This window comes from Atta colombica, unplaced genomic scaffold (genome assembly GCF_001594045.1).
Source record: "Atta colombica isolate Treedump-2 unplaced genomic scaffold, Acol1.0 scaffold198, whole genome shotgun sequence".
NCBI classification, from domain to species: domain Eukaryota; kingdom Metazoa; phylum Arthropoda; class Insecta; order Hymenoptera; family Formicidae; genus Atta; species Atta colombica.
Window position 1 is genome coordinate 3139648 of NW_017259291.1, and position 13824 is coordinate 3153471.

General features: G+C 34.0%; 3 protein-coding genes across 3 annotated transcripts in view; 2 read left to right on the forward strand and 1 right to left on the reverse strand.

The window, feature by feature from the left end:
• The first annotated feature begins 2127 nt into the window (after positions 1 to 2127).
• LOC108686947 (nucleoporin SEH1) lies at positions 2128 to 5547 on the forward strand. The gene is made up of 6 exons (XM_018192477.1): positions 2128 to 2344; positions 2945 to 3101; positions 3188 to 3449; positions 3747 to 3980; positions 4059 to 4346; positions 5330 to 5547. The coding sequence occupies exons 1-6, from the start codon at positions 2234 to 2236 to the stop codon at positions 5493 to 5495; spliced, it is 1218 nt and encodes a 405-aa protein (XP_018047966.1). The 5' UTR covers positions 2128 to 2233; the 3' UTR covers positions 5496 to 5547.
• Positions 5548 to 6056: 509 nt separating this feature from the next.
• On the forward strand, positions 6057 to 9226 carry LOC108686973. The gene is made up of 4 exons (XM_018192507.1): positions 6057 to 6303; positions 7366 to 7524; positions 7722 to 7890; positions 9046 to 9226. Exons 1-4 carry the CDS (start codon positions 6193 to 6195, stop codon positions 9135 to 9137), a joined length of 531 nt encoding a protein of 176 aa, XP_018047996.1. The 5' UTR covers positions 6057 to 6192; the 3' UTR covers positions 9138 to 9226.
• A 2973-nt stretch (positions 9227 to 12199) lies between these two features.
• The window catches only part of LOC108687053 (neural cell adhesion molecule 2-like), a 219734-nt gene continuing 218109 nt past the window's right edge, over positions 12200 to 13824 (reverse strand). Inside the window, exons 13-14 of the mRNA XM_018192657.1 lie at positions 13127 to 13317; positions 12200 to 12486 (exon numbers count right to left, since the gene is read on the reverse strand). Of these exons, the coding sequence (XP_018048146.1) occupies positions 12208 to 12486; positions 13127 to 13317 (470 nt within the window). The 3' untranslated portion in view covers positions 12200 to 12207. The remainder of the gene's footprint in view (positions 12487 to 13126; positions 13318 to 13824) is intronic.

The window sequence follows — 13824 nt, forward strand, 5'->3', positions numbered from 1 at the left end:
TTTTTTTTGACAAATCAAAATCACTTTCGTTGATTTTACTCTCTAATCTCTCTACTCTCGATTACGTTTAATAATTTTCGCGTAATTATGGAAATTCTAGTTGCTCGATCGCAAAATATCACTCGACTTTTTTATTTTTAGATTTTTTTTCTTTTAACACAAAGAAGCTTCAGTCCGACATTTCACAGTTCGATCTCGGCACTGACTCGAAGGCGACGAAGTATCGCCATATCTCACACATAAGACGACTGGCCGAAGTGCCTGATGACACTCCACGATATGGAGTATTTATTTACACCGTATGCAAGTGCTATAGACATAATATGGCCCGGAAATGCGATAAAGGGTGTAGGTGACAGCAATGCCAGGACTCGACGAATAAGCTATTCTTCTCGATGTATTAATATTCGAGAAATTATTTTAGTATTATTTCCTGTTAATACCATTCTGCATTATTGCAACATTTATTTTATTTTTGTTTGATTGATTAGTGCTTCTTTAATTTTCACATTTATTTCTACAAGCTTAAAATATATACAGTTATTAAAAAACCATGTCAATCGCATTTTATATTATAATTTCTCTCTTCTTAATGCTTATCTCATTTACTTGATATCACTTTGTTAGATTTTAATTTCTTTCAAAAAGTCAATGAAATTATTTCAACAGAAAAGAAACAGAAATAAAAAATATAAAGAATATTATTTGGATTATCTTAATATCTAATGAAACATAAAAATGTTATAGAAAAGTAACGAATTCAATTCAGAGATATTTCCTTTTTTATATATTATAATGGATAAATATAATAATCGGTTGTTACCTGTATGGGGATCATCTGATATTCAACCTTAACTACACGATAATGATGGCTCGGTCGGTGCTATTATTGGAGCGAGATTCGCAAAAATATCCGGTCATTATCGCGATACACCTGATCGCATTCATGACGATCAGCCGGGGTGGCCAAGAAATACATTTGCAGCTGCAATTGCATGAGAGCGAGTTGGTCTCGGATAACGGACACCATACGAACGGGTCAAAGTGTTATCCGAAACCGCCTTCGGCCTTACACACGACTTTTGCGCCGTAATGCTAGTTGTCCTAGAGGATCTTGTAACGTTTAACATAATCAATTAATACGAGAAAAGTAATTTGCCAATATTTAATCTCGTTGTTAAATGAAGAAAAAAGTATATCGATCTATTCGCTTATAAAAGTTGAGAATTTTTTTGTTATATTTTAATAAATTTTTTTCTTTGCTGATATTTAATCATTTAATAAATTCAATTAAATTTATCATTTAATAAATATTTATAAAAATGCCAAATATTGCCAATCATCTTAATAATCATAAAATATTTTATTTAAATTTCTGATATATATTTTATGAGATTAACATTCTTATAAACATTTATTGAATAATAAAAATGTTTCCGATCGTCTTTATTACTTTATTTATATGTAAATAAAACTGCCATATAAAAGATATTTTATTTTTATTATTTTCTATGTTATGCATAATTATGCATGATTATGCATAAAATATACATGTTTATTATATATTATTATTATTTCCATTATACTAAAAAGTAATTTTACAAAAGAAAGAGGGATGTACATATTCCATGTATGATTATACATATTTTTGTATGCTTATACATATTTATATATATTAAATTATATTAATTATGCATAGAAATAGACAGCTGATTAGTTTCAGCAATTTTTTATGGGACACCTCCAAAGTAAGTGATAATATTTGAAATAAAATTTTAATATATAAAATAATTTATGTTATAAAGCAAATATTTTTTTATTAATTTTATATTTGTTTTATATTATAATATTTCGTTGCAGGATAGAAGAGGAACGAAATATAATATTTTTATTAGACTTTTTAATTTATAATTCTTTAATTATTCTTCAATTTATTAACGTTCAATTTATTAACGTTCTATATTTCATGATTGGCAATTAAATCTCAGCGTAATTTTCATTAAATTGAGCTTTGTAGATGTTAATATTTGAAAAAAGTTTGAAACGATATAGAGAGCGCTGCCACATATCTTGCATAGATTCGAACGGATTCGAGCACCCATAATTCTGTTGTTGCCGACAGACGTCGACAGTGTCGACACGGAGCACGCTGTGTCATAACCTTCATCGTGTGGCGCGTTTAGTAAACAATCTCTCGCTCGAGTGTATATTACTGAAATTTATTTCATTCGCGATGTACGAGGCGCACAGCATCAATGCGGAGCACAAAGATCTCATACACGATATCGCCTACGATTATTATGGGGAACGAATGGCGACGTGCTCCAGTGATCAATTTGTAAAGGTACAGTAAACGAAGGAATAAGATCTGTTTTTATTCCTGCATTAGACTGCATTATAGAACTTTTTTCTCCTTTTCAACAAATATTAAACTTATTTGAAATTAAATTAAAATAAAGTAGTTAATATTTGTGGACTCCAGCTGAAAGAAAAATACATCTGATACAAGCAAAAAGCTTATGTGAGCATCTATAGATGTTTGATACGTTTAAATTATATATTCATAATAGGTAGACACAACTCACAATGTTTGCGTTTATTTTGACTTTGTTTGACGTTGTTTGGTAAACACATCTCGATTAATTGTGATTTATATATCTATTGTGTTATGAATAACTAATTTAAGCATCAATATGGTAAAGGCTTACATAAATATTTTACTTGTTAGTTTATATCCATTTCACTTTAATTTTAAAAAGTGTGTACTAATTGAATTATAAAAAACAGACTTATAGACATACGATTCTTCCTAGTATACATACTTAATTGTCGCTAAATATAGATATTAAATATATAATTCAGAATTAATTTTTATAAAAATTTTTATTAATATATATTTATTTTTGAAATATTATAGGTTTAATGAATAAGATTAATATTACAGGTTTGGGATGAAGATGAACATGGAAACTGGCATCTAACTGCTTCTTGGAAGGCCCACAGTGGATCAGTGTGGAAAGTCACTTGGGCACACCCAGAATTTGGTCAGGTTCTCGCTACATGTTCATTTGATCGCACTGCTGCTGTTTGGGAGGAAATTGGTATAGATTTTGTTTTATTCTTCCATGTTTCTAACCTTGACATTATATTCTATTGTTCCCTACATTTCTTTTCTTTTTCTTGACAGTTGGAGAAGGTTCGGGACCAGAAGCTCGTGGCAGCAAACATTGGATTAAAAGAACAAATTTAGTTGATTCACGTACTTCCGTCACAGATGTAAAGTTTGCACCAAAGACTTTAGGCCTTCTTCTGGCAACTTGTAGTGCAGATGGATTTATTCGGATATATGAAGCACCAGATATCATGAATTTGAGCCAATGGACGTTACAACATGACATCAACTGTAAACTTTCATGTAGTTGTCTTACATGGAATCCATCTCTCTCCAGGTAAGTGTGCTTTTATCTTCTAATTTTTTTTAAATTTTTGTTATTCATATTAAAAATATAATTTATTATATAATAATAAGACTTAATAATATATTATGTAATAATAACATGTAATGTATAAGATAAAATAACATCAATTTTAGGGACCAACTTCTGTAACTTTTAACGATAGTTGATGTCATTGCGCAGCTTTTTTATTCTAATAATATCTGCGCAACAAAATCAACAACTCGTTAAGAGTTACAGAATCGGCTCCTTAATATGCTTGTATTAATATTTGATAAAAATATACTTTAGACTACATCCGCCTATGATAGCAGTCGGTAGCGACGATCCAAATCCTACACTTGGAGCAAAAATTTTTATTTACGAATATTCTGAGAACAGTAGGCGTTGGGTGAAGGCCGAGACATTGTCGAGCATTACAGATGCCGTTTATGACATTGCGTTTGCTCCTAATCTAGGCAGAAATTTCCACACACTGGCTATAGCTACAAAAGATGTACGGATAGTTACTTTAAAACCGACAGAGTAAGTAAAACTGTTCAAGATTGCATAAAAAAATAATAGGCAAACGGGAAAGTAAATGTATGTTATTTTTTTTTTCAGCGAGAGTACACAGACCGGTATATCGCATTTTGAAACGAATGTAGTCGCACAGTTCGATGATCATTACTGCACCGTCTGGCGTGTTAGCTGGAATTGTATGGGAACGATTTTAGCAAGTTCTGGCGACGATGGTTGCGTCCGATTGTGGAAGGATAATTTCATTAACCATTGGAAATGCATCTCTGTTCTCAAAGGAGACGGTGTTCCAGCTCAGGGTGCTGAAACTCCCATCGTAGCGACTCCGCCGAGTTCGTCTACACCAGCTCAACAGATGCCATCTACCACCAGGTACTACAAACTGGGTACCATCAGTCATCCAAGTCAAGTACCTTGGCATTAGAAGACCTAATCAATTTATAGAATAGACAATCGTGAATTATTTTGTGTTTATTTACGCACTAGTTTTTGTCAGATAGAAAACATAAAATGTATAATCGTTATCATAAACATTATGATTCACCTATGTTCTCCATCCATCTTTATTGTTTTGTGTTTATATAATTTATTATTATAATCGCGTCTTTAACATTGGGTTTGTTCTCTGAAACAATCACACATTTACAATGTGATAAATGTTACACTGCTACTATATCATCTTATAATTTTTTTAATAATTTTATGTTTTATTAGAATTACTCTTTTATGACAAATTCATTTCAATTATTTCGTCACATTATTTATTAATTGTAAATTTTTTAATGTTGCAAAATACTGGTCACGTAGAGCAATTTATACATAATATAAAGTAGAGCTTTCCAATTCGCGCGCCACGAGCACGAAATTTCGTATATGCGGTGCGCGAGTTAGAAAGCTCTGATAAAGTATATAAACAATTTGTGAGGATATGGGTGAAGGATATGAATAGGAGTGTGTATTATTATAGTAAGCTCCGGGGAGTAACTCTTAATACGTACTCAAATTTGGAGAAATTATTTTTTCGTAAATTTACTATTAAAAAATAAACGGCGTTTAAAAAGATTTGTAACATGTTTTTCATTAATAAATGCTGTTTGTGCATTATGAATACCTTTTCATTTTCTCCTGTCTTGTTCTACTAAAGTTCCGTGTAAAAATTCTTCACCACAGTAATTATTTCTTTCCTAAGGAATGTATAATGAAAATATTCTTGTTTTATTATCTCGTTTCGTGATGTTCTGTAAACAGTTTTATTTTAATTCGTTAAACTAGAGACTTATCTAGTTCGCATTATTACATTTAGTTCGCGAACTTTTCACTCATATACTCTTAAATAATCTTTATTACTATTTCAGGACTGTAAGCGTAGCCATGGTCACGGCGGAGAAACCAACGGCTACCGTCGTGTCCAGTAACAAGTGGCAAGCGCCCGTTATAAAGGGACGCTTTAGTAAATCCGTGTGGCTAGGTAATCCTAGCGAGCCGACACCGCCGTTGTTGCCAATTATAGCAAAAAAATAATTAGAATTCTTCGCAATTTAGCAATGTGATTTAATAGATAATGTTTAGAATAAGCGCGATAATATAAATGATAATTGATGTTAACTCTCTTGTGATAACGCTTAAACTGATATACTTTCGTGAGGAATTAAAATGCAAAATCGTTTATTGCATAATCTTTATCACTTTAGTTTTTCATAGCAATCCTTTGATACTACGTATTTAGATTTAAATTTTGATTCTACGTAATTATATAGATTTCATGGATCTCTGGTTTGCGAAAGCAACCTATCATTAAGTGTAGAAATTTATGATAAATATATTTTTAGAGATCTGATTTAAAAAAATTATTTGGCCATTTTATTTAATACATATATTAATTGTCCTTCATCCGAAAGCATTGCCAATTTATGTTTTTCACTTTTATCTTTTATTCGTTCTTATGTATCCATGAGAAAAATAGCTCAATTTTTGGCACAGATTTAAGTATTCAAATATTCATGATACTGAATATGTATTTTATTCACTGTGTATATAAAACTTGCACGAAGATAGCTTCAAAGTAAGCATTCTCATTGAACAGGAATTCTTTGAATGTTCAGATTACTCTTTTCATCATCATCGCCATTACGTTGTCATATTAAAAATATATGCAGAATTTCTGCTTTTATGTGAAAGACGAATTTACGAAGTTAACAGTAGAATATAATACGCATTAATGGCTAGTAAGAAAAAACATGTTGCGAAACTTCCAATGGCGTCATTAACCGAACCAGTGCGAAAAAGTGTTTTAGATGTGATACAATATAATCTTCGCGCCATTGGTTACGTAAGTTGTACTATTTGATTGTTTAATGTGTATCTATAATTAATAATTTTTAATCAAAATACTGAAATGGTGACATAAAACTTTTACGTATAAAAATATTGTTTATAAAATATTTGTAATATTAAAGTTTAAACAAAAATGATACTAATTGTAAGTTATTAAAGTTTATATAGTTTTTTCTTGAAATATATGTCATATGCTCTTTTTAGAAATCTTTCATTACGCGAGTCATTTACATTGGGAAATATCATGGAACTCATGAAGTTTTACGAAAGGTAAGTATCAGCGTAAATTGTATATATTGTTTCTTAGAGTTTTATATAACTACGATACTGCAATAATCTCCGAAAACAAACTTTTGTATTTTGAGAAAATAGCAAATATAATTAGCCGACATTAACAACAATATTCAACGAAGTTAATAAATAAATGTCAAAGATAATTTATGTTCTTGTTATATAGAGACTATTTTTACAGAGAATATTTTTATATTTATGAACAATACTAATTCAAATTATAATTACATAAGTTACGATTGAAAAGCATTTTTTAAATAATTTATATTTCGTAGAGAATGGAAAATATTATACGGGATTTACGCATAGATTACATGCCCGTTACAGGATTATTTCTTGTTTATCCATTATATTACATTCATATATTAGAGGTATTTCAATATTTTTACCTTCATATTACATAACATCATAAGTTACATCATAAGAGAAGAAAATGTTAAAGTAAATTTACTTATTTAAATTGCAAACCTTCGAATCGTAAAATTTTTCTTTGATGATTGCGATTCTCATTTGTGATTCATCTATTCGTTATTTTTTTAAGAGAGAAATGGAAATAAGGCAGAGATTTATTTTCTTGACAGGCATGGGAAGATATCATTTATAAGCACTACAAGCTTATGTACGACATGGACGATGATAAATGCAAATTCGGAAAAGCAATTCCTTTGCCTTCGTATCATCACGTTCATCAAGTCGGTGCCCTGATATGTGGTGCATGTGGATATACATAAAAAAAAAATTGCACATATATATATTGTACTTGCAGAGATTCTTCTCAGGATGGTGCCACGTCTACATGATACCGCCGATTTTAATAGGGACGTTAGAAGCTCAAACATTGGATGACATTCTAAAGCAAGTCTCAAACTGTCTAATAAAGGTGTACACGTTATGCAAGTATATTGCAAACGTGATGCACACAAAGGTTCGCAATTTTACAGAGATCTAAGGGAGATGTAAAACGTCCAATATTCTGTACGGATGTCAAACAGAGGTTTGATGAGGCTTCAAAGAATTATTGGAGAAAGGAGAAGAAGGATTTTGAATTCGAGATACTAAACATATAAAGCTAAGAATTTCCTCCATTCTATCCCGTGACGCTAGTTTCATTCGATTTTACAGTCGATCAACATTCAAGACGTGCTACGAAACTTGGGAGACAAAGCGGCCTGGTATCTCCCCGAGAGCACAGTTCTCGAGTTTCTCTTGAATGTGAATTCGCCCGTGCTCAAAACCGTCGAGGAGTATTTGCAAATGTATTCCGATGCATCGCCGAGTGCATTCTGGGACGGTAAGAATTACATGTACTGACGTACATCGAGTAAGCAAAATGTTAGTTGTATACCAGTAGATTCCAGAAGATTATTGCGCTCGATTGGCATCGATTTTATTTCGTATTCTGCTAGTAGTGTCGACATAATCTTTTACGACAGATTGCCAGTAGAAATTCGAGCAGAATCTGTTATTTCGTAATCATTTGAATAGAACATATAATGAAATGAAATAATAATAAATGGATTAATAATAACAATGAAATGATATATTCCAAAATTTAAATTATATGATTTCTATCAATCAATTTACTATTATATTTTACTATTACAATTTACTATTATATTTTTGCTGGCATTCTACCGTTGAATTTGATAACAGACACTTTGCAAAATTTGTTTTCGACATAGTAGGAACGCATTTTATATTTGTGAATTTAACAAAGAAACTAATAGATTTATGACATTGATAAAAAACTGATCAAACTCATATGGTACACAATTTGCAGCAATATAGCTGCAACTCAACAAAATTTTTCAATATTGCTACAACTTTTGTGTAACTTTGTGCAGTAGAGGAATCATCGTTGATCTGTGCAAAGATTACCGCTAAGGAACACAATAATCACGCGAATCGCGTGAATAAAAACGATTATTTATTTCAGAATATTTACAATATCAAAAAAACGTTCTGGGGTACATGAGACTCGTATGTATGTATAGTGTGCGTATGTATGTATGGTGTGTGTGTGTGTGTGTGTGTGTGTGTGTGTGTGTGTGTGTGTGTGTGTGTGTGTGTGTGTGTGTGCGTGTGTGTGTGTTTGTGTGTATGGCGGAGATAGTCCTAAACTAAGTACATATACAAACTTCAATGTTGTCTTGCGCAAGCGGCGGCTGGTCAGATCCGGTCTCATTATTACGATATACAGGCAGTGACGCATACGGAACAGTGCAGCAAAATGCATTCTTACCTTTAAAAAAAAATTAACAAAAAAAAACAACGTCCTCTTAACATGTCTCATTTTTCGATCGATACTTAAGTTACACTGAAACGAGTGCGATCGACGTCGATGTTTTCACTGAGGATTAACTGTACGATTCATGCGCGATTGAACATTGACACTCACGTTAATCTTCCAGTGCTGGCTGACAAATATCATTTAATCGTTTTGCAGATAATAATGTCTGGCCACCGCCTTGCGATATTATGCCTCGCGACGCATTCGATGGCCGAAAGGTTCCGGATCATCGGAACAGCGAAAAATAGAAATGTGCCCTGGAAACCAACTGTCTCGCAAGCAAGATGCGGAAAAATGACTTATCTTCTTTCTTTCTTTTTTTCCTCTTAATGTTTCCTCGAATTTAATTAAACGTATCGATAAAATGGAATTAATAAATATATTTTCTCAGACAATTGTGTGTCTTTTGTTAGAAAAAAATCTATTTGTTATTTATTAAAAAGTTCATACTTTTTTTTTTCATAGTATAGTGGGCGTATATAATGATACATACGAATGAAGTATAGAAAACTTTGGCAGTTTGGATCCAGGTTTTATTGTACGTTTTTCGTTTCTGTGACATTTCCCCGTCGTCGGATCGCAGAATCTCTTTGTTGCAACGTTCTTTTACATTGTATACGACTACAATCTCTATGTATGTGCAAAAGTTATAACAAGGGGAGGGGGAGGAGGGGAGGGAGGAGGTGGAGGAACGCGCGTATCAATTGCGTATCAACGATTACTAAAAATTCTCTTCGACAACATACACTCACAATGTTCCGACATCAATTCCATTAATGGCAGTAATAATAATAATCAACGATTCGTCTCATTTTTTTTTTTTAATGTTAATAGATCTTCACGGGAGCGACGCGTTAACGTAACGTCTAAGCGATTGAGAAAACAACGTGTTTGCCCTAGAAATTCTCGTGATAGCTTTTTACGACTCATAAAATCTTCGCCGTTTTCTACATTCCTTACACATCGAATAATTCGCTAAGTATCCCCGATAATCACTTGTCGTTTCCCACGGCGAACGGAAACGTGAATGCTTCGTCCGTATATGAGAACCATCTCCTATGCATATTCATTTGCAAGCACGTATAACAGACTGCAACGACGACGCGACTGCAAACAGTCACAACCTACATTCCCTTTATAGTCAATTTACGCGAAGTTTCGATCTGGTAGACAAATATCGTGCTGCTTCAACGAAACTTTTGGCTTTTGGTGACTTGGCCGCGTCAAAAGAGACAGAAATCGTTTGTAGATAAAACTCGCTTATAAAGAGACGGAAAATTATTTAATACTTAATAATTAAAATGTAAAAAGAACAATGAAGAAAGTTAAATTAACTTTCACGCTCTCGAGACGTTTGAAAGAGTTTCGTCTCGTATTCCTGTTCTAGTTTTTCTAAACTAGATCGATATTGCTGCTTCGTAGAGAGCGTAAAAACACACTGTAACATCAGAAAAAATTTGCGATCATTTATCATCGGATTAATTACGATTATGTTATCGAATTCTAGAACGATTAGATACACGACGATCTTATTTAGATATAATACGTGAACATCGAAAGATCTCTCTCTTCTTCTCACGCTGTATGAAGGGCATTCTGACTCTCAGTCCTTCCGTGAGTCCTTGCAGTCGCAGAAGGATCGTCGCGTGCTTGGAGCATAAATCCTATATGCGAAAAATCAATCTGTACAGATCGAAGCAAAGTACGAGGTATTATCACTTCGCGCGAAAAGGAGAGACTTCTGATGCGCGTCTCACGTAATAATATATAGCTGAAATGCACCGCCCAGTAATCGACTGCTCGATATCAAGGGAAAGGCTACATGGTCAATTTTCACTTTACTTTTCACGAATTAGCAGCCTGGTACCCAGAGACGCGACTCGGGCCGCTCTAATCAACGATGAGATTATCTCTGTATCGTACGGAGGATATGACGAGGCGCCCTTCGACGAACCTTCATTTCTCTTCTTCTTTTTTGTCATTTTAAAGCTATATGATACAGAGAGATCGGGAAACCTCTGCCAAATGAAGTTACCAACGAGATTCATAAGCGTCGAAACAGGCAGTAAGTTAGAAATGCTATCGCAATTACTGTACCACACTTTTTTTTTTTTTAATTGGGGGCCATCTCTCTATATAGAGTAAGATTCAAGACTTTGAAAAAACAATGTTCATCATACTCGGTACATTTACTTCGAAGGAAGTCGTTATTTTATACATTGTACAAGAGATGCTTAATATTACGATGAAATCCAGAATCCTGCAGACTGAGAAAGCGCAACGGGGATTTATTTTATTTTTTCTTCTTCAATCATTCTTTTCTCTTTCTTCGTCTCATTACTTCGCTGCTCTTCGTACGCCTCGTCTCATACTCGATTCCCGCGGATGGAGATACTACAAACGATATGTCTCTGACAACTTTGCCTCTTCCCCTCCTCTCCCCCCCCCCATTCTCTCTTCCGTACCCGCGAGAGTCCCGCTATTTCGCATTTACGCATTGTCAACGTTATAAATAATTATATCGCGTGCGGCGTGACCCGCGACGGTGATGATCATCCCCCTCAGTGTACGTTATTCTGATCTGACGCCTCCCCGACGACTTTAACGCATATACATATTTATACTTACATCGACTAGACAAATTGTACAGTGTTGTGTTCATAGTAAAAGTGGGAATAAATCGTTAATATACGCGTCTCGTACAAAATATCTTCCGTGTCTCGAGGTATGTACAGAAGTATGTGCGGCAAGCTGGTGAGCTCGCGCACACGCACATTTTCGTAAACTCACTCTCTCTCTCTACCATATAAGGTGCCCGTCTTGGTTCCACCGGGGCTCGATCACGAGGCTACGCACACGGGATGAGAGAAGCCGGCAGATCAGCCGGTCGGGATATTCGTCGTTTTTCAGTGTAAAAAGGGCACTTGATTCAACAGAGAGACGCAAATAGTAGACATTTGTGGAGTGAAAACATAAATCTGTCGAACTCAAACCGGCTCGCCCAAGCGTTCCGGACGACATAAGCGACGTCGGAGGGACATTCCAGTTTGGTAAAAGAAAACATCCCTCTACAAATCGTTCAAAGGAGACATCTCAATTTTCAGATCTAAATAACGATTGTCCAAACGTCTTTCGGAATTTAAATTGAAGCTTCGTTTCTAAAAGACGTTCCAATTTTCGCGTGACCTGTAGACATCTCCCGAACATTTCCTGGACGCTCATGTCATCCAGGATCCACGGCTATCTCGCGATTGACAACGGTGTGATTCACAGCAACTCGCTCACGCTGCAGGTGCAGGCCCCGTGGTGGGTGTAGGGTCACACAGAGCTCTCCCTCTTGGCCATCACCACTGGCGTGCCTATCGTCGCGTCCTTCTGCGCCTGGATTGATGGACAACACTGACCGGGCACTCGTGTCTCACAGTCTTTCGTCGGTAGCGTGCCGCTCGGACAGGTCCTGGTGACGACGCCCAGACCGGCGTACAATATCGGAGGACTCATTGTCATCGACATCGATTGAACGCTCTGGCTGGGCCAATGTTGCCTAGGTAGGGTACACATACCGCTCTCATAGACGTCACCCACCATCGGCTGAAACTGAAACGTGTCATTCATGATTTTCATAGATTTCGAAGATATATCTCTATAGATGAATTAATATAGTCATATAAAGTTATGTAATTGTTTAAGAGAGAGAGAATCGCAGGACATTATCATTGTATCTCATTGATATTCAATTTAATTATTTAACTAAATAGAAAATGTCTTATTCGATTTTAGTCAGGTTTAATGCTAATATTTCATTGTGAATTTATATAAATATCTATAAACTGCACGATATTTTCATTTATGATATTGAAATACAACACTTTCGGTGTTGAAATACCAGATACGATTTTAAACTGGGGAGGGGGGGGGGAGAGGGATAATATCACAAATTAAATTCTTTAGTATTTTTAAAAATGTTTAGTATCTACAATAACATCAAGTTACTTGTAAATTTAATTTGTAATTTGTGTTTTAAATTGTATTTCAAGAAAATTAAATCGACACACAGTTTATAAAACAGGATATCTATAAATTCATATCGAAATTAAGCACTAAGATCCAGCTAAGCTACAGTTATTTTTTTATTTAATTGTACTTTTATCGATGTAAGCTATTTTGTTATTTCGTTAAATATCTACACGAGATATTTGTACGACATTTATATTATCAAATCTTTAATAGAACTCACGCTTTTGTGCTTTGTTGACAAATTGGAGAACTCATGCAGTGGCATACCATTGCGGATCGTGCAATATCCGACATAACTGCTGTGTCCACTGATAGAAGTTACCGTTGAGTGCTCTAGAAGGCTTCTTGATGGTGACGTCTCGATCGTTGATACCAGACGTCTCTTCCTTAAATATTCCGACGGCTCATCACCTACGGAAAAATTTCACGACAATTTTACAACTACCAAATTTCGCCACGGAATTTTACGACCGTATAACACGAACGAGAAAATTTCCGAAACAACTACGTAAAATAAATGGAAGCACACTCGACGAGATTTTCTTTCAATCTTGAAGAAAATGTGCTGTGGAATGCTAGCAAATCCACGGGGGGAGAGAGGGAGGGACTATGGAGTATATGCTATAAATATTTTAAAAAATGAAGACTTCAAGTTTTCAAAAATATTTATATAGGGGAAAATGTTATATATATTTTAAATATTTTTAAAATGCTTAATCACAACTCTGATTATTTCAAAAATATTTTTTAATTTAAGAAACTCCCCCCCCTTAAATATAAAAAAAAATAAATTCTCTCATTATTTTTCATATTCTTTTCTTGTATTAATATAATTTTAAATAAAACATTTTCTATATTTTAAAACGAATTATATATTTAAATAATAATTTTTACAATGTAAAAATTTAAATAAAAATT

Excerpts from the sequence above, each read along its gene's own strand:
- LOC108686973 (XM_018192507.1), top strand. The coding sequence starts at position 6,193 with ATGGCTAGTAAGAAAAAACATGTTGCGAAACTTCCAATGGCGTCATTA. Across the intron at positions 7,525-7,721 it reads CAAACGTGATGCACACAAAG|TCGATCAACATTCAAGACGT; the intron begins GTTCGCAATTTT and ends TCGATTTTACAG. Across the intron at positions 7,891-9,045 it reads GCCGAGTGCATTCTGGGACG|ATAATAATGTCTGGCCACCG; the intron begins GTAAGAATTACA and ends ATCGTTTTGCAG.
- LOC108686947 (XM_018192477.1), top strand. The coding sequence starts at position 2,234 with ATGTACGAGGCGCACAGCATCAATGCGGAGCACAAAGATCTCATACAC. Across the intron at positions 3,450-3,746 it reads TGGAATCCATCTCTCTCCAG|ACTACATCCGCCTATGATAG; the intron begins GTAAGTGTGCTT and ends AATATACTTTAG. Across the intron at positions 3,981-4,058 it reads GTTACTTTAAAACCGACAGA|CGAGAGTACACAGACCGGTA; the intron begins GTAAGTAAAACT and ends TTTTTTTTTCAG.